The sequence below is a fragment of the Meleagris gallopavo genome, chromosome 8, assembly GCF_905368555.1.
Source record: "Meleagris gallopavo chromosome 8, MGAL_WU_HG_1.1, whole genome shotgun sequence".
In the NCBI taxonomy this organism is placed as follows: Eukaryota; Metazoa; Chordata; class Aves; order Galliformes; family Phasianidae; genus Meleagris; species Meleagris gallopavo.
The window spans coordinates 22,088,888-22,115,302 of NC_139411.1; the positions used below are offsets into that span (position 1 = coordinate 22,088,888).

The 26,415-nt window shown below is 45.0% G+C and overlaps 1 protein-coding gene and 1 non-coding gene across 7 annotated transcripts in view; one reads left to right on the plus strand and one right to left on the minus strand.

Moving 5' to 3' along the window:
- FBXW4 (F-box and WD repeat domain containing 4) overlaps positions 1–26,415 on the plus strand; it is a 58,628-nt gene that overhangs the window by 15,502 nt on the left and 16,711 nt on the right. For 3 of the 6 annotated variants that reach the window (XM_085230186.1, XM_085230188.1, XM_085230191.1), the window contains 2 exons: positions 1,695–1,789; positions 25,742–25,810. In XM_085230186.1, the coding sequence (XP_085086312.1) occupies positions 1,695–1,789; positions 25,742–25,810 (164 nt within the window). The remainder of the gene's footprint in view (positions 1–1,694; positions 1,790–25,741; positions 25,811–26,415) is intronic. The other 3 variants (XM_085230189.1, XM_085230187.1, XM_085230190.1) reach the window with 1 other exon arrangement.
- Positions 18,919–19,035, minus strand: LOC146543879 (U5 spliceosomal RNA). Its single transcript, XR_014884920.1, has one exon. It is a non-coding gene; the product is annotated as a U5 spliceosomal RNA (small nuclear RNA).

Below are 26,415 nucleotides of genomic sequence, written 5' to 3' on the forward strand. Positions count from 1 at the left end.
ATTGTTAGTAGTGAATGCTGCGTGTTGAATGTTTTGACTGTTGCTCAGCGCAGGATGCACTCTTGATCCCTGGTACATGTCTTAAGCCATTAATGGAGTTAAGTGTTAAGAGGAAAAACTGCTATTCCTGTTTTATGAGAGGGATAGATAGGGGCAAAAGAAGATCTAAATGTCTATTTTAAGGTTTTATAGGAAATATGTGATAATTGATAACTATCTGGCAAGGCTGCTCAACAATGCTACCCTATCTATTCTGGCTGGTTCCTCTGTATGAGTGTGTACTCCTGGATAAAATTGCCCTCAAGCAGACCAGTATTCAGATGCAGAAGGTCTGAGGTGCTACTTGGCTCCTGGGAGCAAGGCCTTGATACTGCTTTGTCTGACATTTAAGCAGGGCTGCTTCTGTGGAGCCTCTTTGCTGGGAGAGTGTCTTCTTGGTGCTTCCCTGGCAGCTGGAGGACAGACCTCCCTGACCTTGAGAACAAATTCCTGAAGGCTAGGGTGAAATTTAAGTCTCTTTTTCTTGGAGCTAGTGTGAGATCTTGCCCACCCAGTGCTCCCTGGAGGATAGGCTCTCGGGATGTTCACCTTTTATTTTTTATTATCTCCTGTGTAGGCTGCCTTGTTTGCGTGAGTGAGACTCTTGGAGGGTGGAAGGGAATCCCTACTGGCCTTTTAAAGGGGCTCTAAGTGTCTAAGCTATTGAGAGCTCTGCTGAGTGTTGATTAGGACTAAGCCCTGAAGAGCTGCTAATGTACATTCCTGTGTGATAGGCACCAGATAGTGTGCTCTGAGCAATATTTTTAACCTGTAGGAGATAGGGATGCCTTAAAAGAGTTAAGCTTTTCTGCTGCTTTTGCTGACACTAGGTGCTAAATTCCCCACTGACAAGAATAGCCTGCAATCCTGGGCATTATCAACAAACAAACAAATAGGGCACTCCCAGCTTTGAAGTTCTGAAGTGAAACATTGGGGGTTGGTTACAGAGAACTGAGGAGCTCAAGTTCCACGAGCCAAGAATGAGGGCAAGTTGGGGAAAGTGAAGAACACAAGCAGAGACCCCAGTAAGACTTTATAAGGACCCAGAAACAAAGGTAGTGGGGAGGGTGAATTTGTGGATGGAGATGTGCATGTATTCATGGGGGAGGGAAAAGAGCTCTCTCACATTGTCGGTGAGCGAAGGGGGGCCTCTGAAAATGGCCTGGGGTACGCTTAAGAAATTTGGTCCAATTGGAATGGCTTTATACAGAACTGCTTTACAGGGTAGTGAATAATTAATTTTAAAGACAAAATGAATGGAAATGTTTTCAGGGATGGCACAAAGTCTTCCCACACTGTGAAAGGGAACAGCAGAGGCCTGATCAAATCTTACTTCTTGTTTATTTAACTACGAAAGCAGAGAAATCTCTGTGCTGAGTGTTGCCTGAGAGCACGTGGTGATGGAGGTGCTTTCTCTGTTCCCTGTGGTGAAGCAGGATGGAAAGTCATACTCATAAGCTGAGTCATTGTAACGTTAAGTGCTTCTTTCCGCCAGTGATTGAAAGCTCTGCTCCTCAGAAATAAGTACTGGGAATTCAGGGAGAAGGTATCAAGGAAGGTGAGCGAGGCAGTTTTGGCAGCTCTTCCAGCACTGCATTAGTGGTGTGCATCCTACCTTCTGGGTTACGTGGCATAACATGCATCTCTCTCCTTAGGTTTGGTCCCTGTCTGCGGGCAGAGTCGGACAGTGTCTGCATACAGTGCAGACAGAGGATCGAGTGTGGTCCATTGCTATCAGCCCGTTATTAAGGTAACTGAGCTCTCTTTATTCCCAATTTCTGAAGGAAAGAAGTTAAGGAGTTGGATAGGCTGTATGTCTGCAAATGTTTGTGAGGCACCAGGGTGACACTTCAGGGACTTGCTCTGGGTGGCTGCTGATCAGGTGCTTGTGCCTGCAGCAGCAGTCCAGGGAAGAGCGTGTAATCTTTGTTCTGCAGCACAGCAGAGTGGTCCTTTCATAAGAGGCTGCAAAAATAGCCCTGTGTTCCTATTACTGTCTTGGGTGGGACCTGTTCATTCTTACTTGCAGAGCAAACTTTCTGACTTGCTCTGCCTTGCTAGTTAGAAGCAATGAGCTGAGTCTCTTTGAGGTTTTCTGTACTGAAAAGATGCCAACTTGTATTCTCACTCTGTGGCAGAAGAGATGCCAGGCAAAAATGTTTCTGTTTTTTTGGCTTGGGAAACTTGGAGCTGTGTGCTGTGGTTAACGCTCAGTTTTCAGGGTAAATTGAGCATACTGAACTGTGGAAAGTAGTAGAGGTCAGTGGTGAGGTTTTCCAATCTCCACTGCGTGTAGTGCTGTGCTTCTAATGGAGAGAGTGTATTACTATAACTTTAGCATGGAAGGTAAGGGTAGTACCAGTGTCTTCCGAGGTGTTTTTCAAGGTGATCCCATTCTTGAAGAAGCGAAAATCTGAGAAATTCAAACTCTCCTTGTTAAAATCTTATACTGACCAGCAGTGATCGATCTATCTCTTTCCACTGTTAGCTGGTCTGCTGCATACAGAAGAGATTCTTACTCAGCCTTCCTCAAAGGAAGGGAATGAACAGCTGTTGCTGCTGTCCGTGTGATATCTGCAGTGAATGAATTTTAGACTTGTGCAATAGCAAAGTATTTCCCATAACTGCTGTCTTCCTCAAGTGTCTGAGCTTTTTGCAGGTTGCAGAGACTTAACAGTACAGAGCAAGTGGCATTATCAGGGAAGTGACCTCAGGATCCACTATGATTTTGCCCTTCCACCATCCCATTGCTCCAAGTGTTTGGAATAGATAATGTTTTTGAGAAGTGCCATGTGCATTAATGCTACTGCAGGATGTTAGATAGAAGCCCCTTGCTGTCTTCTGTGCTACAGGGGCCCCTTTTCTGGCAGACTCACAGCAGAGCTACAAGGCTCTGGCTCTTGCACCATGTTTGATTAGAGCCCAGTGGCATGCTGCTTCCTGCTCTTAAGTGATGACCTACTGATGTGGCCTCTTGTCAGGACAGTGTTCCTCTCCGTGGTGTGCACGCTGCACACACTCCTTGTCACAGTATTTACCCACTGTCTCCTCACTCCCCCCTTTCCTCCCTGCAGGGTGATAAATGGGAGATGGTGGAACAGCTACCCCATGAACAAATGAGCCTAAATTGTGCACTTTTTTTTTTTTTTTAACGAGACTGTGGACTGTACCAGCCTCCCCCAGTAGCCAGCCTTATTCCCCCCTGCTCCATCTAGCCCCTCCATATTTTGGGGAGGGGGTGGAGAATTAGAGCCAATTAGCCACGTCATTAATTCTTCAATTTGACGGCTGATATAGCAGGGCCTGAAACACGCTGCTGACCTCGTATAATGGGAACCCTGCTCCTTAACATATTGACGATGGGAGAAGTTAATTAAAATTCCACAGAGAGAAGGTGTCGGCTAACCTATAAACCTGTCGCTTCTCAGAACAAATCACAGCCATCCTAGAAGAGAGAGAGGATCAGAGCAGGAGGGCATGTGGTGGGGGAGGGCCAGGGCAAGGGGCAGAGGAGATGAATTTTTCACTAATAGGTTTTATTGCTTGCTGTCTAATGAGGGTGAGTATCAAAAAGATAATATTTGGTTTCTAGCAAGGTCTGCTTTGGGGAGCTCTGTGGTTTTATTTGCAAGAGCCCATATTTCATCCATCTGAATTCTCATTGTGCTTGTCTGTGAAGCTTTTCCTCCCCTGTAGTCACCATCCTTCTGGCTTGAACATTGAATGCATTTGTTCCTCAGTGAGGCTGAACATGGCTTGTAACCTCCACTTCCTCCTAAATGTTTGACATGCCCTCCTGCTTCACCTTTTCACTTGCTGGTGTAAACTGGGAACTCCTCCATAAGAGTGGATAGTTATGCTGGTGTAGAACTGCTGTGGAATCAGGCTCCAACCACAGAAATATTTTGGCCCATCATTGCTCAGAGTCCACCAGCTCTCTCTGCTGTGTACAAACAGAGGTTGGGTACAGCTCAAAGCAGTTGTGTGCAATGGAGTAGAGCGGGGAGCTTCTCTAGCTCCAACCATTAGAAACTGCTTTGGAGAGGCTGCTGTTTCCTGGCCTGGAGGTTTGCCATAGCTAAGACTAGAGTAGTCAGGGCTGTGTTCTAACTGAACCTCAGCTGTTAATGGGCAGGAGTGAAACTTTTCTTCTCGCTTTTCAGTAATCTCTCTTTCTGTCACTGAAGCTTCATTAGTATCCCATGTGGTCCTGAGCCACAGCTGGGATTTCTGCTGTCTTGTAATCCTGCTCTGCAGGGCTGCTGTTCTGATGGACAGTGCCCATACCTCCAGACTAAACTTCAGTAGGCAGGACCTGGACCAGTGCAACCCCAACAGGAATGTGTATGGTGACATCACAGCAGTGCTGCTAGGGACTGGTCAGGGTGGCTTGTACAGCCATGCAATTGCTTTGCCCTGCATAGATATTTGTGCTCTTAAGTGCAGCTTTTCTGGCTTTAGGCATCTCTATTAGCTATTCTGTTTTGAGTTGTTCCCAGTTTCCCCAGAGCTGTGCAGAGACTCTCTCACAGATATGCTGAGCTACAGGGGAGGCTTCCTTGCTCTTTGTATGGTGATGCTGGGCTGAATGCTAGAAGGGCCTTCATGCAGAATGATGCCATTAAGGGAAAAATTAGTAAGAAGTTGTTTGGGGGGAAAAAAAAAAAAGGTGCTAGGAATAGTAGATTTTCTCTTCTCACTGTGGGGAAAAAATTGTGGTTGGTCTTTTGCGCTGCCTTTTCAGTTGTGGAAGTGCCTTCACATCAACATATGCTATTGGAGCCTCATTCCTTTTGGGCTCCCTAACGATGTCCTGCAAGGTAGTGGGGATGAGGAGAGTGCAGCTGCCTTTTTGGGTTTTTAGCAGGTGTTTTGGATAGCTGTGCTGTGGTCAGTGCAATTGGGACAGCAGGTCTTACGTTGCCTGTTGCATCAAAATTAGAGAAGTATCTTATAATATTCATAACATAGGATGCTTCAGCTTGCTCTGACAACTGTTCAGTTGATCTCCAAAGCTATTATTCTGCACAGGTGAGTAAAATACTGTTCTTACAGAGAGGCTACATACACAAAACCGTATTTCTTAGCTGCTTGTAATCCCCTTCCCCCAGCTCATTTGCCTTTTGAACTCTGTGTCATGCAGATGTTAAACTTTCATTTACTGGTGCTTACTGCAGTGACTTATGTGTGCTCAGGGACCAGGGCAAGCCTGAATGCAGTGGACCAATTCAAATGTGCAAAGTGAGGCAAACCCAGGGATTTCTAGCGGAATAGTGGCACCTTCATGCTTTGTGATTCCCTGAAGTGGCAGTAGCCAGGGAAGAGAAGTTACCACTGTGCACTGTCTAATTTGAGTGATAAGTTTATAGAGAAAATGAGGTCAAATTGCTTGGCATTTATGGCTGCTGCTGCATGTAAGGTTTTATATATATAAATCCAGATATTTGTTGCACTACTGAAATGCAACTATTTTTTCCCTAAATAAAGGAGCAGTGCATTTTTTTTTCCCCAATGATAGAGAAACTCGAACATTGGAGGGGAAATAATTAAAAAAAAAAAAAAAAAGTGAACCTTGATGTTAAATTTGTTGTTAGTCTTGGATTCAGAAATTCTTTGATATTAGGTTTAAAAAAGTATTTCAGTCTAAGCTGACTTCTCTTGCAAGATTTAGCCACTAGAATTTGCTATCTAAATCTTAGAATATTCATGGTGAGAGCTGGTCTTCCTGAGTTGTACTCCAAATGTAGCAGATTTAAAACCAAGAAAAAAGATGATGGAGGCACGAAAATGGTTTTCAATGTGCAACCAGAGATAGAGAGCTAGGAGACATTCAGCACAATCTAGGGAATCGATGCACAACTGTAATGTGGCCTGCTGTGGCAGAAATGTGTTTCTGTGTGTAAGCCTGAAAGATGGTCTCCCTGTCCAGCTGTGTCATTTGGCCTACTGCAGTACATAACCTCTCCTTGCAAACGTTGTACTGAAGTGCACTTCAGAGAAGAGGAAGACAAGGTATCTGTGCTCAAAATGACTATCTCTGGGAGCAGCTGAATTAAAAAAGCTAGCTTAGTCGCTTTCATTTATGCAGAGTTGTAGCTGAAACCCGACTCCTGTTGTTCTACATGGTAGATTGAATCTCTGTTAACCTAGCTGCCACTCCTGTGGAATATTATGGGGAGTTAATATCTTGGGAGACATATGTCCCTGAGGACAACTTCAGACAAACTAAAGCGTACCCAGAACATGCTGGGGAAAGGAAGGAAGAGAAGGGTTAATGACAGGCCCTCTCTTCCACTGGGAAGAATCAAAATGATTCATTTTGAAGGCTTCTTCTTTTTATGGCTATCTGGAAACTTTTTGTGAAAATGGAACAATCTGGTCTTGCAGTTTGCATTAAAGCAAAACAACCCACGTGAGTCAGAACCGTGTTGCAATGGTTTTAACTGTACAAATGGAGCCCTAATGTGCAGCAGTTAAAATGCTTAATAATGTTCCCCCCGCCCTCATCTCTTGCTCTGCTTTTATCAGTGCATATCCCTTACTGCATATCAAGATGAGCTGTTGTTCTGTAGTGGTGCTCTGTTTTGACCTAGCTTTGTGCAGTTAACCTCCCTGAATCTGCTAGGACATGGGGCAAGTAACTGGGTTTTGTTCTGGTTTGTGCATCGCCAGCAAAATAGCAGGCAGCAATAGTTCTGCTGTCCTTAGGGATCTCTTGCAGAGTCTGGTCGGTTTGAATAATTGAGAGGGGACTCTGACCTGCAGCTGTTTCTTAAGAAGGAGCAGGAAGGGCTTTACTCAACTGTGAGATCCCTGGGTGTACTCGCAGAGTTAGTGGTGGTGTTAAGTACCATCTCTTACTGACCTCAGAAAGTGATCTGTGCAGACTTCTAGATACATGCAATAATCATAACTAACTTGGTGCTCTTTCACCCCAGAGCTGAAGAGCAGGAAATGAGTATCAGTTTCTCTTTCCAGTTTCTACCATCTGGAGCTAAAATGACACCTGTGTCTTATCCATGTGCTCTGACTGTTCCCTTGATGAAGGGAAGAAGAATTTGTTCTACTTTCTTAACTGTGTGATAATGATTCTCCTTTCCCTTCTTCACATGGATGAACATCTGAACGTACATGTCTTCTTTCTGTCTCCTCCAGTATCACACATGCAAACAATTCTGTATCGCATACATGCTGGCAAACTATGCAAGTCACCATTCTTCACTTCAGTTTTCTTTGCTTTGCACACCGAAGCTTACATAACTTACAGCGTGCTCCCTTGTTGTCACTTTTGGCTGATAGTCTAGTGTATATATTGTCTCTGTGTGAATTGGCTGACTAGTGGCTGTGGGCAGGTGAGCCGGCTTTGGGAGGCAGTAGCTGAGTTAGATCTCAGACATCTGTTTCTAATCCTTTGGAGCTGTTGCATATTGAGTCTTTTTTTTTTTTTCTTCCCCCCCTCCCCCCCCCCCCCCCGACATTTTTTCTCATCTTTTGCTTTGCTTGAGGGGAAAGTCTGTCTCAGAAAGCTGGGGAAGCATCTTCATTGTGCTGCTTGGTTTGCACAGGAAAATCTGTGTCTGTTTAATCAGTGTGATAGAAGAAACTTAGTTAAAGGGACTGACAGCCTTATGTCCTGAGGTTTCTATTTCCAGTTTGAATCATTTTCTCTTTGCTTTTTAAACTTATAGGAGGAGAAGGTAACTTCACCAGACCTCAGCTGCTGTTTACCTTTGCTCGGCTGTGCAGTGTGCCTTTGTTTTTCCACCTTTGATCAGTGTCCTGCCGACAGATAATTTAGCAATTGCATCCCAGGGTGGAAGTGTGGAGTTAATGTTAAAATTAGGTTTTTTTTTTTTTTCCTTTCCTAACTTCTCTGGCTGATGGAGCAGAGAAGGAGAGAGGGGAGTTGAAGGGGGCCATAAATTCTAGACCTGGTGATTCTGCTCCCTGTAGAGAAAGGAAAGCCTCTGATGTCTCTTCAGCACTTTCATTAACATTTAAATTAAGGGTTTGTTTTTCAGGCGGCTTCAGTCACAGTCCTTTCATAGCTTGACACATGGAGGCTGTTCTCTCCCTCTCTTTTTCTCTCTCTCTTTCTCCAGCTTGCAAATCCGTGTACAGCAGTAATCACTGTCCTATTTTTTTTTTTTTCTGATCTCTTGTGAGGGCAGCGACCTGACAGTCTGTACCAGAGGTTCAAAGAGAATCAGAGACAGAGCGCAAAGGTAGATGGGCAGGAGGATGCCAGGTTTCACTCCTACAATTAGAGTGGTGTCTGTTCCCTCCCCTGTCTTTCAAAGAGTCACTTTTGGGGGCGGGTAGGGACAGAAAGGGATGGATCTTTCTTGCTTGGTGAGAGCCCCAGGTGCAGGTGCCTCTAACTAGGCTCAGCTTCCACTGTTACTCCTCCCAGATGAGGCCGGGGTGTCGCTCAGAAGATGCAAGCTCATGCCCTGAGGTGGGAAGAGGAGTTGCAGTGTCCTAAGATAGAAGCCTGGCCCTTCCAGAGGAGTGTTGTTTCACTCTGAGGAGAGCAGCAGGCTGGTCGTCGTCGGCCTTGAACTAAGAAGCTCACCTCTGTTTTCTGTGCTGCAGTACTGAGGTCTTGTCTGCTCTGCCTACTGCAGCTTACTGTAATGGTAGAGGAGGCAGATGGTTTGGATCTTGGCTTACAACAGCCTAAACAAGGCCATGCGTTACTGTAGGTAAGGTATAGGAACTAGTTGGCTTAATGTCAAGGAGAAAAAAAAAAAAACACCTGTCTTCCACCTGATTCTGTATCTGTGTAAGAGCCAAGGAACAAAAAGACAGTATTAGGAACCTGATAGCTAACTTCTGAATTAGAACTTAATGGAAGTTCAACGGAAGATTTGCAAGAGAAAAGCAGTGCAGCAGGATTTGTATAAACGTGATGTGAACTACAGTCTCTATTCCAAGCTCTTTTGGAATCTCCTCTCTCATCTTCCACCCAGTTGATCACCACTGCCTCCTAATTTCTGTGGGCTCTCTGGTAGGAGTTAGCAGACTCAGAGAAGAAATGAACCGGTGTCTTTCATGAGCTAAATCTCAGCAAGTGGTGGAGGAACTTGATCCAACACATGAGTTAAGTGTTTAGCGTAATGAAACCTCCAGCTTTGCTGCTGTGGCTGTCACACTGCTCGTCCTCACTGCTCTACAACATCACATTTGCTTGCCCTTCACTAACAGATAGGCTTTGGAGGACACCAACAGGATGTGACAGCAAGCTAGCAGTGGGATTGGGAAGGGGATTGCCTACCTGCTGATAAGTATGGTGCATCAAGATAGATACTGGAAGTTTCTGCTTCACCAGCATTGGCCTTATGTGTGCTGGTGGTGGTGACAGACATGATTTATACCACATAACTCTTCTGGAGGACGTTATTCAAAATCGTGCACTGACAGAAGCTTCCTATATATGCTGAAAAATGTTTCTGTTATGGAGATTGTTTTTGTTGTTGTTGTTTTTCCTTTGTGTGTGAATTACTACAGACTGCAGTCTGTCAATTCTTGTGTCACTGCTGTCAGTTGAAGTAGTATTGTGTCACTGACCAGGTGATGGTGTCCCTCTGACAGTGAGTGACACAGAACAGCTTTTCATGAACAGGTGATCTTATCTGTATTCCAAGGGCTGTGTGGTGGGATATGCTTCTCTGATCCCATCTGATTCATGCTCTATTCTGTACCACCCATCTGATTGCCCTGTCACTCCAAGTGGGTCCTAACTCTTCTCTGTGAATGATTTCTGTATAGTCATAACAACTACCACCATCAAACTCTTCTAGGTAACTTCATCCTGTGTCATGCAAGGGATATTAAGGACACATTTTACTGCTAGTATCTGTCTACTCTTCCAGATGCTTTTGGAAGCTCGTAGGCTCATTTCCTCTTCAGAGGCTGTGCTTGATGATGCTGAACGTGTTTGTGAAGCTCACGGCTTGTGAAAACCAAAGCTATTAGAAATGGGAAGTGGATGCTTAATACTTGTCATATGTGGTTCTTAATTATTACTTCTGAGCCACCTCTGGTGTAGCTCAGTCTGTAACTCTTCAATGAGGAGAGCTTTTAATTTGAGCTCTCCTGAAGCTGAATGCATGGAGGCCAGTTGAACTCCCTAGTGACACTCAGGACAAGTGTGCCGCAGCACTAACTGGGTAACTCCTACTGAATTCTCTTTGGAAGCTCCACTGTATTTATGGGTGGGGAGGGTGGGGGGATGCCTGCCCTCCCACCTTCCTCCATGTTGTCTCAAAGGGCCCTGGTGCATCTTTGATTAGGTGTAGGTCAAAAGAATTTCCACATCGTGACCTTAATAACTGGGGTTGATTGGCAGGTGGTCTGTGGAGAGGGAGCAGCCTGTCCCTTTCATCTCCCTTGGTGCCGTGCAGGGACAATGGGCCAGCATATTTTCCTTGTTGTTCCTCATTTGAAAAGGGTCTGGTATCTCTACTAGGTACCTGTGACATGGGGGTCTTGATTGGGGTCTCATAAAGGGCCCTGTCAGTGTGTCCAAAGGCCAGGAACACAAAAGCGATCAGTGGGTGGGGGTCTCAGCTGACCACTGAAGAAGGGAGGGGAGGGTCCTGGAAGCAGTGGAGGGAGAAGCAACCCCTGATGGGAGACCTTAAAGGGGGGAGGGAGGGAGGAGGCGGCCCATTTTTGTCCCGAACTCATCAAGCACATCTGCAGAATTGTCCCAGCCGCTGCCTCCCAGTTTCAAAAGAAAATGATCGTTTGATAAACCGTCCTGATTCACCACTTTCTCACAAGGGAGGGAGACCCACCTTTGACCTCTATGATTTCACATTGGGCCCAGCTCCCCCCCATCCAATTGCTGAAGAAACTTTGAAATGCATCCCTTGCGTTCCCTCTCCTTCTCTCTCTTTCCCTTTACACTCTTTTTTTCCTCTTTCTTTTCTCCCCCTCCTCCTCTTCTCCCCACCCCCACGTTCCCCGCTCTCCTCCTTTGTAAAAAAGCAGGCGTACTGCTTTGGAGTTTAGGCAAGTAATTAGTAAAATCTTTTCTGCAGCACAATAAAACACAGCGCTTGGCCCACATCTTCCCACAATTTACATACTCGCAGGCATTTGCGAAAACAGGTGGCATTCCCAGTGCATCGCTGCCTATGAACATCATTTGGAAGGCAGGGAGGGGAGGGTGCTGGGACCCGCTCGCTCCTGCAAGCTATAGGAATGTGCATGAATATATTAAAATGTTTTCACACAATGCTTGTATTTTCCAACGGGAAGAGGCATCTTCTGGATGAAAGGCAGCCGGCCCAGACACAGGCCTCTTGCAAGCGCTCTTTCCCATGTTTGCATTGACCAGATAGAGAGGGGACTTGTGGGGGAGGAAAGGCCAAGGGTGCTAGCTCTGAAGAGTAAATCTTTGTGTGCCTCCTGCCCACTCCCTGTTTGTGGTCCCAGAAAGTCGAGTTATGAAGGAGCAGTGTCTGCGGAGGGGGCAGAAGGGGGAAATCTTTCTGCAAAAACCTTTGGGGGAGCTGTAAATGTACAGAGGAAATAGTTTGTAATGGAGCATATAGCTCTCTGACCAACAGGATTCAGTGGCTGCAGCAGGAAATGACTGAGAGGGAGCTGGCTATCTTGGGCGGTATTAGCAAAGTGCCTATTAATAAGAGAAAACATTCTTGCAGTACTTTTCCAGCTTCATCTTACTGTACAAGAAGTGGCTGATCTGTGCTCAGCCCGTGCAGCACATTCAACTGTCCGTCTTTCCAAGGGGGCAGTGGTTCCAGGCTCTGCCACAGGTAGAACCCAGGAGTTCCTCCTCAACTTCACTTGGAGTCCACTCAGCTGCTTTGCCTCTTAAGAGGTTCTTTGGACTCTTTAAACTTGTAGAGTGTTGACAAGCAATGTGTGGGGTAACCTGTATCTAGAATGTGCAACAGGGATTTCCTTTCAAATGGCTGAGAATCAAAGGAGAGAATTGAAGGGAGGTAGAAGCTGAACAGGAATAATGAATAGGTAAGCTTAGGAGCAAGGTGCGTGTGTTGTGGTGACCTGGGTTCAGCCCTAGGGTTACTGTTTGAGAATTTGAGAATACTCTGGCAGGATGCAAAGAGGCCTTGCTGGGGAAAACTGAGGTAGGATTGTGGCTGGATTTTATTTACTTATTTTATTTATTTAAGTGGAAAGGACCCTATAATCTCTGAGGGAATTAGTGTGCTACCACCAGGGTGATCTAGATGTCCATCCTATGTGTGCTACAGGTACGGTCTTTGTAGAATGCTCTTCTGGGCAGGTTCCTGTCCAGATTGGTCTCTCCTGCCCAAAGCCAGCCAGAACCATGCTAGCACACATCACAGCTGCCTGCAGGAGCTATTCCAGGGCCCACGCTTCCCATCTCAAGTCCCTGCTCCCAGAATAAGTTGTAACCCTTCAGGGATGAGTGGGAAGCACTGTACTGAGGCCTTCTCCTCAGCTCAGCCAGCTTTTGTTGTCCTTTCTTGCCAGGCTATCCCTGTGGCAGGTGGAGAGAGATTGCATTACCCAGCCCTGCAAGGAGCGAGACAATTCAGCATTTCAAAACCTTTTGCACCAGGGTATTCTTGCATGTCAGCTGTTCCTAAAATAGACCTGCAGAAGTAGGAAAGCTGTGTGATTCTGTTTCTCCCAGTTGGCCTGGCACTGATCATAGTGGTGTTTGTCACGGTGCAAAGGTCTCTAACCTTTTGTTGGAAACAACCAACAACACAGTCAGCAAGAGGGCTTACTTTTTATTTTTAATTATTGTCTTCCCAATTCTCTACTCCTCCCCTTCATCTTTCTGCATTTCTTAAAAAGGCAGTGGAGGGAAAAAAGGCTTTGGTTTTTGTTTGGGAAGGGGGTTAGGAAGGGCGATGTGGCCCCTGCAACCTCTCATAGGGGTGTCTTGTCAGGGCGCGGCATGAAGGGCACAAACAGATCATAACCTTTAAAGGAAAATGTGATGGAGGGAAGAGATGAAAGCAGTGAAACAAATTAGATACATCTAGAGGGGGTGCTCAACTGGAGAAAATTAGCATTTCTTCCTAATTGGAGTGCAGGGCATTCCATTACAGGGTTTCATTACAAGGAGGGAAGCACTGGGCCTCTTTAGGGGATTCCCCCTTGCCCTCCATTCTTCTAAAATTATATATATTTATATATATTTGGAGGAGAAATGAGAGAACACTGAATTAATCAGAGTGAAAGTTTCATTCCAGTGCAGGAAGAGCACCAGTTCTCTGTTTATGAAGTGAAGGAGAGGATGACTGCATGTGAAATGAGACATTAGTCTTAGTTTTTCTGAAAAGTCTGCAGGAGGCTGCAGGTGACAGTAACTTTCTGATGCTACTGTTTATTCATTTACATTTTGAATACAGTTATAAATTTACTAGGCCAAACATGGGGTTACATATTTTATGGTTAAGATCAGTAGAGTCAATTCAGGTCTGTTGTAAACTGCATGTCAAGACCATGCTGTGCAAAGCACTTATTCAAGGCATGTATGTCTGTTCCTGCCTATGGTTAGAGCTGTTGTATCCAAGAGGAGTTTGGAGTGAGCTGGTGGAAAACATCCTGTGACTGCACTGGGGCTTGTGCATAGTTCTCCAGTTCCAGTGCCTTGAACCAGCCCGAGAAATAGGCATGTGTGAGTGTTCTTCATATGTACATCTTTACATATAAATGGGCTGTAAGAATAGTTTAGGTGGAATTGGAGGGGCAAAATGTCAGTGTTGTATCTTTGGATTAGGAGTAGAGAGAGATGGTTTCTTTATTTAAAACAAAGACTATATGCTCACTGGAAGGTGGAAAAAAAAAAAAAAAAAGAGGAGGAGACTTGCTTCACGTGCATGGCATGTAATGTATGTTGCTTTGCCAATCTACAGTTACAGCATTTACTGTTTCAGGTTGGGAGGGAGAATATACAAGCACTGGGTGTTTAAAAAAAAAAAAAAAAAAGTGCTGAGGGAAGGCTCCTGTCTGCACAGAAAGGCAAGGCTCCTGTCTGCACAGAAGGTGTTTCCTTGAATGGTGAGTGGGAGGATGTTTACAGCAGCAATGCCTTCATCTTGGGCAGCCTCTGTCATCTGTACGCCATGAAGGAGATTGCAGACAATATGAATTTACAGAATTCGTGAATGCATATCTCTAACTTAATCTTTCTTCTGAATTTTGGCATCTCCTTCAGTTCCTTTTGAGCAACAAATCAATTCCTGTATGCAAGAGATAGCAAAGCTTATAAATCCATAGCCTTTACAAGACCAGTCTTTACTTATGTCCAGGCTGAACCCTAACAGAGGATGTACTCAGTAATTGTAGGGGCGGATTGTGACCCTGTAAATATGAGTTTGCAAAGTCTGACCATTAGGAGCTGAAGGTTAGAATCTCATTGATATGTACTGTGTGCCCATAGCTCTGAGCACAAATAAGCATTTGCTAGATTCAACAAATAATCATACGTTATGTCTAGTGTACCTCCTGGCTTCAGCATCTGGAGAAGATAAGCCTGAGGCAGTCGAGCTGGAAGCTGCATTTTTAAATCGGTCCTCTTCCTCATGTTCCTATGTACACCCCAGCTAATGGTTTAGTACTGTCTGAAAAGATGAAGTAAATGGTACTTTGTATTCATCATGCCTAGACATGCTTGTCACACTTACCAGCTGGGAATCGCAGAGCATTTAGCATCCTCTTCGTTGAAAGCAGTTAAACCTACACGTAGAAATGTGCTCAAGAATGAAATCTGCCATAAGCCTGGTGTATCTCAGGCCTTTAGTTAAACTATGCCTTTTCTCTGCTTGATGGCTTTGGGAGCTTTCTGGTAGTAGAATGCTGGAATGAAAATCAGCTTGGACATACCTTGAATTTTAAGAGTACGGGTATGAAGATCCTCTGTGTCTTCAGTGTGAGGCACAGAGCAAAGTGCTGCCCACAGGAATATCTTCAAGACTAGAGGAAGAACTGTTAAAAATGAGAACACTGCTCAGAGATGAGCTTCTTCCATTTGAGGTCTGGCACACATCAGTATATTGTTTCCTATTCCAGGCCTATCCAGACCCCTCAGTTCTCACAAAAGTTGTTTGAAAGACTGTTTAATGTGAGCAAATGCATCAGAGACAGCCTGGCTCTGGATTAGCAAACCAACCTGCTTTTGAAACACTAGCGGAGGTAGAGAAGCGATTTGAGAGGGACCTGTGAGACAGGAGTTTGAAAAGGGACAAGTGATTGGAGGAGGTTGGCGGGCTTAAAGGGAGACTAGTTCTTCTGAAGAATGGGAATGTCTCCTCAATTTATGCAATTGTGCATCTAGCTTGTGTGCTGATATTCTATAAAAGGCAGCATGCTAGGGTGCCTCCTGCCTGTTACTAAGCTTCAGCTTCTCCAAATAACTAGGATCTTTCAGAACTGGCTTTCTTTCAGAGCACTGAGAGAGCATTCCAGACTGGGAAGTCAATTCTCTCTGTGTAGTGTTGTTCCCGTGTGCTGTAGCTGATTATCTAGGATTTGTCAGGTCTTCTCTTACTTCCTTCTCACCTGCAGGGAACACAACCGTAGAAGATACTTTCTTGCTATAAAGATGTGTTGTGGATTCATGACATTCCATTCACCATTTCTGCACATACCTTATTGAGGAATATACTTACAGAGCTTTATGGATTACCTGACATTTCAAGATGTAGTGCGATTTTTGGGTCAGGTGTTAAAGCCAGTTTTATGTGCATTGTCCTGCCTAATCAGTAAATCTTTACCTCTCTCCTCTGAGATTGAGGTATATGTTCCTCTAACTCTAGCTGTCCATCAAAGAGGATTTGAAATGAGGTTCTGCTATGGTTGGTAGACATGGGCACCTAATGAAGAGAGAGAGAGCCCATTTCCTTTGAGAAGAGAGATCCGTACCAAGGTGATTGATAGTCCAAGAGATTTATTATTGTGAGGGCTGGATAGAAGTTTTCAAATTAGAACCCAACAGCTTGTTTGTATTTCAAGGGGAAAAAGAAGTCTGGTGCTTGTGTGTATACGCCTCCCTTCTCTTCCACTCCCAAAAAAGCAGAAAAGGAGACCAAGGAGTAAAAGTGGACTGATCAGAGGAAGCAATTACAGATTGAGCTGGACCAAGTAGCAACTGCTACTTTTGCCATGCTTGGTTTCTGCTTCCAGGTGCAGCTGTCTTGAGTTTTGCACCTGTGCTTTGTGTGGTGATCTGCTTCCCCTGTCCAGACAGATTTAATGAGGGATGAGGATGGAGTGGGACTGTCTGATGGAATTAGTTTTCTCTTCCTTCTTGTTTTTGGTCTTACTTGGAGTGTTGATTAGTACACGTGGTCAAGATCACGTTTGCTAGTAGTTAAGACTGAGCTTCACAAGTGGACATCCCTGAGACATGGTAAGCTCAGCATTTCCTCTCTGTGCAGCCTATGGCTGAAGTCCACAGAGATGCAGCCTAATCTGAACTAATGGTTCTTGTTTATCTACACGCTAAAGATCACTGACAGCTTCAGCTGGGACCCTCTAAACTTGCCGCAGAATCAAATACTGATTTTCTGATAATGGTCATTTCAGTGGAGGGCATGCGAGCAAGTTTGGTTCTGGCATTTTTCGTGTGGGTGTTGGACTTGCCAGAAAAAATGGTTCTTTTAATCCTGTATTTTTGGATGAGGCTTCCTAAACTCTCAAAATGCGTGGGAATTGGTCAGGCCATGGAAGGGAAAGGAGGAAACTGTGGTTTCACACTCCTGCCCGCAGAGTTGCCTGTGCATCCAGAGCTTCCCAGCTTTTATTCCTTGAAGTGTTAGAGGACTGACTGCCAGCATTTGTCCTACTTCACCTAGACAGCAACTTACTGAGGGGCAGAGGGCAATGGGGTATTTCATAGCCATGTCAGGTATTTCTTGACATCAGAGGATGATTTGTTTTAGGGAATTCTCCATTCCATTTCAGACTTAAGAGATGCGTGCCAGAAGAGATTTCTTCCCAGTGTGAACCTTTCCATCCTATTCCATTTTCTGTGCCTTCTTGGGAGGGATCAATATTTTGACTTCTTGACTTGTCCTTTCCCTGATTCTACAGCATCTGCTTTGCCTGATCCCTTTCCTATCTTTACCTGGCTAATCTTAGTTCTCATTTAAATTCAGTGGTTCATGGTCTGCCCTCCTACCCAGCCTGTGATTGCAGAAGCTGAAGCTGACGACCTGTGCTACAAACCTGTTTTATTGTATATTGATTTCATGATGGCTTGAGCTCTGGTTCTGCAAAACTTTTTCACATGTTTTTTTTTTTGGGGTAGTTCTGGAGTTGTGTCAGAAGTAGCCACTTAATATCCTTATGCTTTAGAAGTATGTTGCCTGATTGTTTATTGAAACCTTAGGTGCATTTTTCTGCATGCTGGGCTGGGGATATCCATTCTGGTGGATTTTATTTCTCACTCTGGTGCTTGCCCAAAACCAAGCATGTGCTAGTATAGAGGCTTTGTCCAGGATCTTGGTCACTTAGGGCAAACAGTTAATGTGCTCTAAATGCTTAGCATGAAAACCCTGAAGCAGATCATGTTGCACAGAGTGGAGAGCTGGCAAGAGGAAAGCTGCCCAGAGCTTTTAGGGCAAATGAACTGAGATTGTTGCAAGCGTGTCTGTGTTGGGGCTGGAATGATCAGAGCAGGAAAGCTCTAGGAGTCATTTCATGGCTCAGTTAAACACAGATGAGGCTTTGCTCGCCTCCTCCACAAAGCACCTGTGTCTCCATGCCTCAGTGTCCTGGACCTCTTTGTGTGCAGCATGTGGTGTGCACACACTTCTCCCCTTTCACCTTTCCTGCTTTTTAACTTCTTAAAACCCTCTGAGCAGTATTTCCCCCCAGTCCTCTCCTACTGGATAAGAATAACTCATTTTGACTTGATTTGGTAATTATTTGAGTTTAAGTGATTGAGCTTTTTTCTCTGTAAATGTGAACAGGTATAGCTCCTGCCTCTGTAATGTGGAATAAGAACTACTCTTTGTGAGAAGATGATGAAAATATATGCTGATTGAGAAGTCCTCCTTTTCCTAATCGTCCTGACTAATTTTTTTTCCAAAATTCTCCTGAATTGGAAGGTTTGGATTTGGGCTGTGTGTCTGTGTGGGAAAAGGAATAAGAGAAATATAATGCCTGGCTTGTGGCACCAGGAAAACAGATTCCTTCCCACCCCTACCTTTAAACTGAAACATTCTTGGGTTTTAGTTGTTCTGGCAAACTTGAAAGGATTCACCCCTCCCCCTGAGCTCCCTGGCATGCAAGGATTGCTGGCTTATTGAAAAGTCATTTTCTGTCATATATTCTAATGGAAAAGCTTAGATAAGCTCTGATTATATATGCTTTTTTTTTTTTTTTTTTTTAAATAATAGTTGTTTCTGAAAACTCTGCCAGTCACGTCTGAAAATGTATTGGGATTGGCTTTGGCAGTCATGAAGCTTAAGAAATAGAAAGGAGATATTTCTAAAATAGCAGAGCCTTTCTTGCTTTGCATCATGATTCTTCAAACATTTGCTGCTCATTGGTGTGTATCTAGACTTTTCACCAGTGATGACAACTGGAGCCTTTACTTAAATCGCTCTTACATCTCCCCTTGTGGTAGAGTGTGAGTTTCAAGAAGAGATTCTGTAAGGTTTTACATATCTTTTTCCACTGGTGTTGCAACTCTTTGGTAGATTTCTTTGTGCAGCCTTGGAACTGCCCTGGTCAGCTTGGATCTGCTTGCATTTATTTCTGGTTCCTGTTTCTCATATGCTGGCATTGATTTCATGTCAAGCATATTTTGTTCAGAAGTGTTGAAGATTATTTTTAAGGAAAAAGTCTAGAGTGTTGATGAAATGAGGACACGTGGTATCTAGCTGAACTCATCCCCGCAGCAAATACTTTGAAGCTGAAAAAACTTGAATTGAAATTCAGAACTAGACCTTTCTGTTGGAATCTTTAGTAAAAGGTGAAAGATGTATATAAGCTGAGAAGAAACCAGAATATTTTGGGGTGGAATCATACAACCTGCTTCTCCAATTTGCAGCCTGCTATGGTATTTGATCACAGTTAGGTATAGTTCTAGACAGCTCAGATGCAATGGGTCTGTGCCCTAGGAGCTGTGCTGCCTGTCTCCTTGCTACTTATCAAGTCTCTTCCTTTTAGTTGTGATTGCTGTGACTGTGTTAACTCTGAGGGCTTGCTCAGTACTCCTATGTAACTGGTGCTATGATGGGCTTGTTTTCACTTGACTTCTTACCTCATACTCCTCATTGCCGATTAAGGACTGAGCTTTAAGATTGGGACAATTCTTGTTTTTCAGTAGAATACTGCAGTTGTAAGGGGCACAAGAAGAGGTTGTTCAAAATACAATTCGTCAACAAAAATAAAGCAAAAGAACAAACCCAAAAATCCAAACCTTATTGCATTGGAGGTGCAATCACTAAGTCAGCTGAACAGGTTTAACTTGTCTACAGCCCTAGAGTTGACCAATTAAAACGGATATTTCTATCCCGAAGAGAGCCATAATAATTCAAAGAACACATAGATGACACAGATGCCAAATGGGTAAACACTCTGGTGTGGCACAGGAGCAAATGCACTGCAAGCCAGGTGGTTTGGCCACTCTACAAGCAGAAAATTATATTTTCTGGTAGGTTTTGCAGAACCAAAGGCTCTTAACAGAAAGGTAGCTAGCATAACTGAGATCCCACTATGAAAAGTGATTTTGCTTTGCTAATGGGAAATGGCTTAGCAATGAGGGAACGTGGAGCCTGTCCTCCTGGTTCTCCTTGTTGCCTGACTCTGGGTACATGTGCTAGAGGATCTGTTCTTGGAACGGTTCTTTCTATCCTGTCTGGGACCTATGATATCCAGTTTTCTTTCCCGAAGCCTCTTACCTTTCGTAATCTCAGTGCAAAGACTGAGAAATCCTTTTCTGGTAGTGGACTCTATGCCAAGCCTTCAAGAATCTGTCATGCGTTGCAGCTCTTCAGATGTGCATCGTTGGATTTCTTTTCTCCTTTTACCCCTTTTTAGCATCCCACACTGCCCCATTATGCAGACTGAGGGGAAGATGCGTGTCGTGCATGTTCCACTATACCACCAGGCTGCAACCCCCTCCTCCTCACCCCAGCCCGCAGCCCCCCGAGAGGCCTTTGTCCTCCTGTTGAGAGCAGCTCCTGTCCCACCGTTCCCACATGGCACACCCTCCCTGGCAGCCCCCTCCCCATTCAGCAGTTTGGGCTGAAAGAACCTTGGCTAATTACGCTGGGCTGAAAATTACCACTTTGCTGTGTTCTCCTGCTGCTGGGCGCATTTGTGTGGGGCCTGTAGTTAAGAGGGAACAAAGCCCCCCCCTGTGGAGCCAGGCAGGCCCCAAGTGTGAAGCTACAGGTACAAGCAACAGGGGAATGAAGGGAATAATTACCAGCTTCTCCAGGTGAAAGCCCCGTTAAAACTTCAATAAGCCAATTAGGGGCCAGGGTGTGTGTTGAGGGGAGAGTCTCCTGCACCTATAAGTGATTCCCACCAGGCAATTAACTGAAATCATTTCATGGAGGGGAGGATAAGAAATAGCTCTTAGAAATTGTCTTGGGATGAAGGGGGAGCAGAAACAGCATGACTGCTGCAGTGGTCCTCGTGTGCTCCAACCTCCTGGCTCACTGTGTGGCCCAAAAGTGTTGGTGGGGATAGGGGGAAAGAGAGGAGGAAGGGAAAATGGCAAAGAAAAAGGAATCACTGGAGCTTTACACCTGGGCAGGCTTTGAGAAAGCCAGGGCCAGAGTTCAGGGCTTCTTGTAAGGCTGTGTGTGGGCCCAGAGGACTGGGCTTCAGGGAGATGTGGGTTCCAGGGAGGATGAGGGTCAGGTGTCTGCCCTATGGGTGCTAGGGGGAAAGAATAAAGGTGTTGAGCCACAGGGAGGTGATTGGAATAGGACATGAAGGCTAGTGGTAAAAGTGCAGGTGGGTGAGAGCTGAGATCTGCCTGAGATGATCCATAGGTGCCCTGCCTTATTCCAGGAGCGGGTGGTGTCCAGCGTCTAAGACCTTTGCATGTATCTCATACAGGGACCACGTTCAATTGGGTCAAAAAAACCAATGTACTGAGCAAAGTTGGAGACCTTGTGAAGTTGCCTTGCACTTCCCTTGTGCTGTATTGCTAATGGCATGTGCTGTAGTCTGAGGGTAGGGCCTGCTATGTGGTGGGTACCTAGCAGCAGTATTGTGTATTCTGCAAGTTCTGACTGGCTGCTCCAAGGAGGAGGGCAAGAGTAGAGTGTGGGAAGAGGTTGCTGCAGATGACTAAGTGGTGTTGGAGGGAGAAGCACACAGCTCTCCAGATACCAGCTGTGGTTATTTCACCACAAACTCCTCAAAGTGTCAATGTAACCTTAGTAGAACCTTTCTTTGCCTTTATAAAGTTTTGACTTCTGAGAAGTAAAAATGCCCTGTAAGGCTTTGTTCTGGTTGCTGATAAACTGAAGTGAGTCTTCTGTAATACTTCTTTAGTTAAGGAATCTCTCTTTTTTTCTTTTTTTTTTTTCTTCTTCTTTTTTTCCCCCCCTCTCTGTGATAACTGTAAAAATTTGAGCATTGATTGGGGTTTGAGAATGCAGGAAGTTCTCATACAGAAACCTGTGTACAGACCAACCACTCCATGCCTGAGTCTGGGGAAGGAGGAAGGGTAATGGAAGAGTATTGGACATACCACGTTAGTAAGTATTTTACGCCTGCAAAGGTATAAAGACTGAAAAGCAGTGACTGCAGGGTGGAGGTGTCCAGGTTGGGTACCAGCTAATAATGAACTTGCTGGAGTAGAGGGGAATTCTTCTGCTATGCCAGGAATTGGATCTTTGGAGATACAAAAGGCTTATTATATCCTCCAGCCTGCACGTCTCTGAAGTCTAGAGGAAGACATGAAGGTAGAAGCCAAGAGAGAGGGCTGGAGCTGACCTTCTCTCTGCTCTGAGATATACAGTAAATGATGTGGGAGACAATGACGTGAGCGTTTCTTCTCTTAAATGTGCTGAAGTTCTGCCTCAAATGTGAGCCTTCTCTGTTTCAACCCAGCTTCTTTACAGTGCCCTTCAGTACAAAATGCAAATGCCGTCTTTCTGGGGACCGCTTTCCAGTTGTCCACTTGGGGCTCAAGGCAACATGTAAATGAGTTATTGGCCTGTCTGCTGGTGCCTGTGTCACTGGTCTTCTTGCCAGAACACAGCAATTCCTATTTCAAACATTGAGGTGTTCGTGTAGTCATATTTACACATTTTCTTTTCTTTCTGTGCTGAGACCCTGGTGGGGTATCCATGAGGACTAGGCAGAGCTCTTCTGTAGCTTCTCTGTGTGCTATTTACGATGCATATCTGGAACAGAGTTCAACCCCGAGCTGGCTGATGCCTTGGGACACACTATGGCATGCACACGAGGCTGAAGGAAGCAACAGCAAACATGCCAACACTTTCTAGTCTGTTTGTGGAACAAGTCTGGTCGTTTGCCTCCAGCTGCAGGTTCTCTTTGGCAACATTATTCAGTGCTGAACAAAGGTGAGGCTTATGCAGCTGTGGGTCTCTGTTGCTCAGGTGAACTCAGTCCTGTTATTGAGTTGAAATACAGGAATATTTTACATGTATGCAAGCACTTGAGCCCAAATGTAAGCTCAGCTCTGGAGCACCCCAGAAGTTCTTTTTATGATAAGTTTGGATTAGCAGTCAGGGACCTGAGCAGATTATCACAAGCAAACTGCTGAAACTAGACTTTGGCAAGGTAAAGGGTGGATACCCTTGAGCCTAGAAAAGCAGCCAGCAATGCAGATAGGAAACATTTAAGTTGGTGTGGTGCATCTTGTCTTCTTTTCCTTGCACTGAAGGTCTGGATCTGGAGCACTGCATGGCAGAATGCAGGAGGAGTACAGTACTTGGGACAAGGACAGCAAGGCTCTTGAGGGCTGAGGAGCATGGAAAGAATTAGTCTACAGTCAAAAGCCTGAGTGATATTGCAGGGAAACTGAATGCAACTTGCACTTGCTATTTCAGGTTTTGTACAGTTAAGTGTCATCAGCCTCTTTAGCCTTTTTAGTCCCATCTTCTTCTAAATAGACTTCAACTCCCCACACTTGCTGTTCTGTGAAGTCATTATTTTGGCCTGTTAGTAATGGCCAGACTTTCAGTGTGACTGCCCTTCCTGCCAATTTTTTATTTAGTTTATTGTTACTAAGTTGTCAGCATATAATACAGCTGTCCTGACTGACTTCTACTTGGTTCAATTTTCTGGTTATCCTGCAAGAAGGACGAAGTAGCTAGTGGAATTTGTGTGGGGCTGTATATACCATTGGATGTGAAGGGGCAGCACCAGGAATATGTGCACACCCAATCTTGGCTTCATCTAGCGTTGCCTGAGTGAAAGGTGCATGGGACTTTTTGTACATTTGCCCATAAAAACTGATGCTGCACTTTTTCTTCAAGTGAGATGCTTCTAGGGAAAGAGCACCTGCTTCCACGTACTGTTTCTGTCTCTCTCTCCTGTTGTGTTCGTCTGCTCTGTCAGAGCAGCCTAGTGCTGGAGGTGCTGAAATTCACTGTGCGGTTTTATACCCCCTTCTCTCCCCTTGAGAACGTTGTTACTGTTACATCTGTTCTGCAGCCTCCTGGGCTCTTCAGCAGGGGCTCCATCAAGTTTGTGTGACCTTAGCACTGTATTCATGCTGGAGGAGTTACCTTCCTTAATGATGTCAACTGATGAGGTTAGCGGGATGCTGGCGACTGCGATAAGACATGACATGTTCTAATGATTCGCCTTAGCGAGCTGCATGCGTGTGTTGGGGGGGCACAGAGGGGCTTGGAGAGGGGAGGTGGGGGCCCCACAGGTGCCGACAAAGACTTTGACCTTTGTTGCTATAATATCAGTGTTTCACAGGCAGGGCGGTTCGGTAACCCACTTTCAGCCCATCAAAAATTGATTTAATTGCAATTTTTTCCCCCAATTAGGAGCACTGGAGCTTAACTAATTGGAGTAATAGAGAGTAATAAGACTCTGATAAAAAGCCTTCCTCTGCCTCCTTTGTATCTTGTGTCATCGCCTGTCAGAGGTCAGAGAGCTTGCATATTCTATTAGGCAGAGTTGCCTTCATTTGTACAAATTAGTTTACCCAACAGTAATTAAAATGCCAGTGCGGGTCGGGGAGAGCTGAATACAATTGATGGGCACGTTGGTGAAGGATTTGACAGCTCTGGTGGCCTCCCTTGCCAAAGCGTGTCAGTGCTGAATCAAAGGCTACACAAACCCAGAGACCCGTGTGTTTAACCTGCGGCACCAGCAGCACCAACTGCTTTCTCTTCTCTGTTCCACTCTCCATTTTGGACTTCCTTTCTCTTCTCCTTCTTTTCTCATCCAACTTGAGACTTTTTCGAAAGGATGTTTCCCATCTCGGAGCAGTCCTTTCCGTTGGTCACTTTTCCTAGCGCTGCTGCTAGTCCCCCCATCCCATCTCCCTCAATGCTCCCCACCTCTCCCCCCCGCCTTCTACATTCCCAGCTGCAGGGCTCTGTCAAGTAATAACTTCTTTGTTTCCCGGTCCGATGAGTCTCTGTATATAATAGTCTCCAAAATGGAACAACGATGTCCAATTCCAGAGGGTGGGGGAGCATGCAAGGAGAAAGGAACAGTCTCTTGCACGTGTCAGGCAGATTCTGGGTTCAAAATCTCCAAACAGCAGAATAGGACTTGGGAAACAAATCTGTTTACAGTACAGGGAGAGGGTGCAAACCTTGGGCACGCTGGGAGTTGAGAAGAGGATGAAAAAGACCTTTTTTTACCCAAGTTCCTTCAATGACTTTGCATTACAGGATTCTCAGCTCAGGCATACTCTGAAGATTGGGTTCAGTGAGAAAGCTTTATGTAGGATGTGAGACTATTTTCAAGCCTTATGACAAACAGCACCTTTTAAAAAAGACTGATGTACAGCTCCCTCTTTCCCACTGGTTCAACCACATCTGGCAATGCATCTTTCCAGCATGGGGTAAAGAGAGATGCTGTAAGTGGGATGGAGCTAGTATTTTAGGAGCAGACATGGGATTGTCGCAGCTGTACTACTATGCTGGCTTTCCTGGTTTTAGTTACTGAGGAATCCCTCTGAAAACAGTGCATGCCGCTGTGGAAGTCAGAGAATCATAGAATCATTAAGGTTGGAAATGACCTTTAAGATCATCAAGTCCAACTGTCAACCCATCACCACCATGCCTACTAAACCATATCCCTAAGTGCCACATCTACACGTTTCTTGAATACCTCCAGGGACAGTGCCTCCACCATCTTCCTGGGCAGCCTGTGCCAATGCTTGACCACTCTTTTGGAGAAGAATTTTTTTCTACTATCCAACCTGAACCTTCCCTTGCAGATTGAGGTCATCATCTCTCGGTCTATTGCTGGTTATCTGGGAGAAGAGACTGAAGTCCTACTACGTTGTGTATTTTTCCATTAGAGGGTTGGAGGGAGGCTATAGTCATGGTACACAACAATTTTCACAAGACAGAGGAAAGCATAGCGGGGAAGGAGTCTCTGCATCTTCTAGCCCATCTGAAACTTGAACACAGCAGTTTTTATGTGGTGGGTGGATTATCTGGTCAGTGTCTGCATACACCAGTAATATACTTGAGACATGGATCATCCATGTGGTAACACATGTAAGTTATCTTCTGTTTTCTTCTTCCAGTCTAGTCTCTCTTCAGTTTCTGACACTGAGAAGCACTGGAAGGCAAAATAAAGGACATTTACTAAGCTAGTAAGTCTTCAGCTGTTTTTCTTGCATACCAGTTTTTCAGAGCAACTCAGTTTGAGTTATTTGTCTTGGGCAGCTGGCCATACCAGTTGTCAAGAGGTTGGACTTTTCTAGTTCACTAGCTGCATGCCGTGTACTTCCTAGAACAAAAAGCCTTGCTAAAGGTAAACTGAAGGAAGCAAACCTGGTGGTAGGTTTGAGCTCTGTTTTCAGAGGCTTTGAACATCCATAGCTCCAATTTGCATATTGTTTCAGACCTACCAAATCATACTTGTGTTGCCCTTCTGCTTGGTGTGAAGCTGTCACCTCTATGAGGCTCCTGTTTTGGGAGGTCTGAAACTGAAACTGTCTGCAGACCAGACTCAAGGTGAGGGGCCCTGTATCATACCTGGGGATGCAGCTTTCCGGTTCCATTTGCTCCAGGGCTTTGTCAGTTACCCATTTGCCCTGCTTCTTTGCGCAAGTCTTGTGAATGCTGCTCTCTAATCCTGGTAGTGAAGATGCCCAGCACTTCTGGGAGAAGTCTTATCTTTGCTTGCTAATGGGCTCCAGCCTGTTAAAGATAAGGCCAGCAAACCTGATCCTGCTGAAGTATGAGACAAAATTCT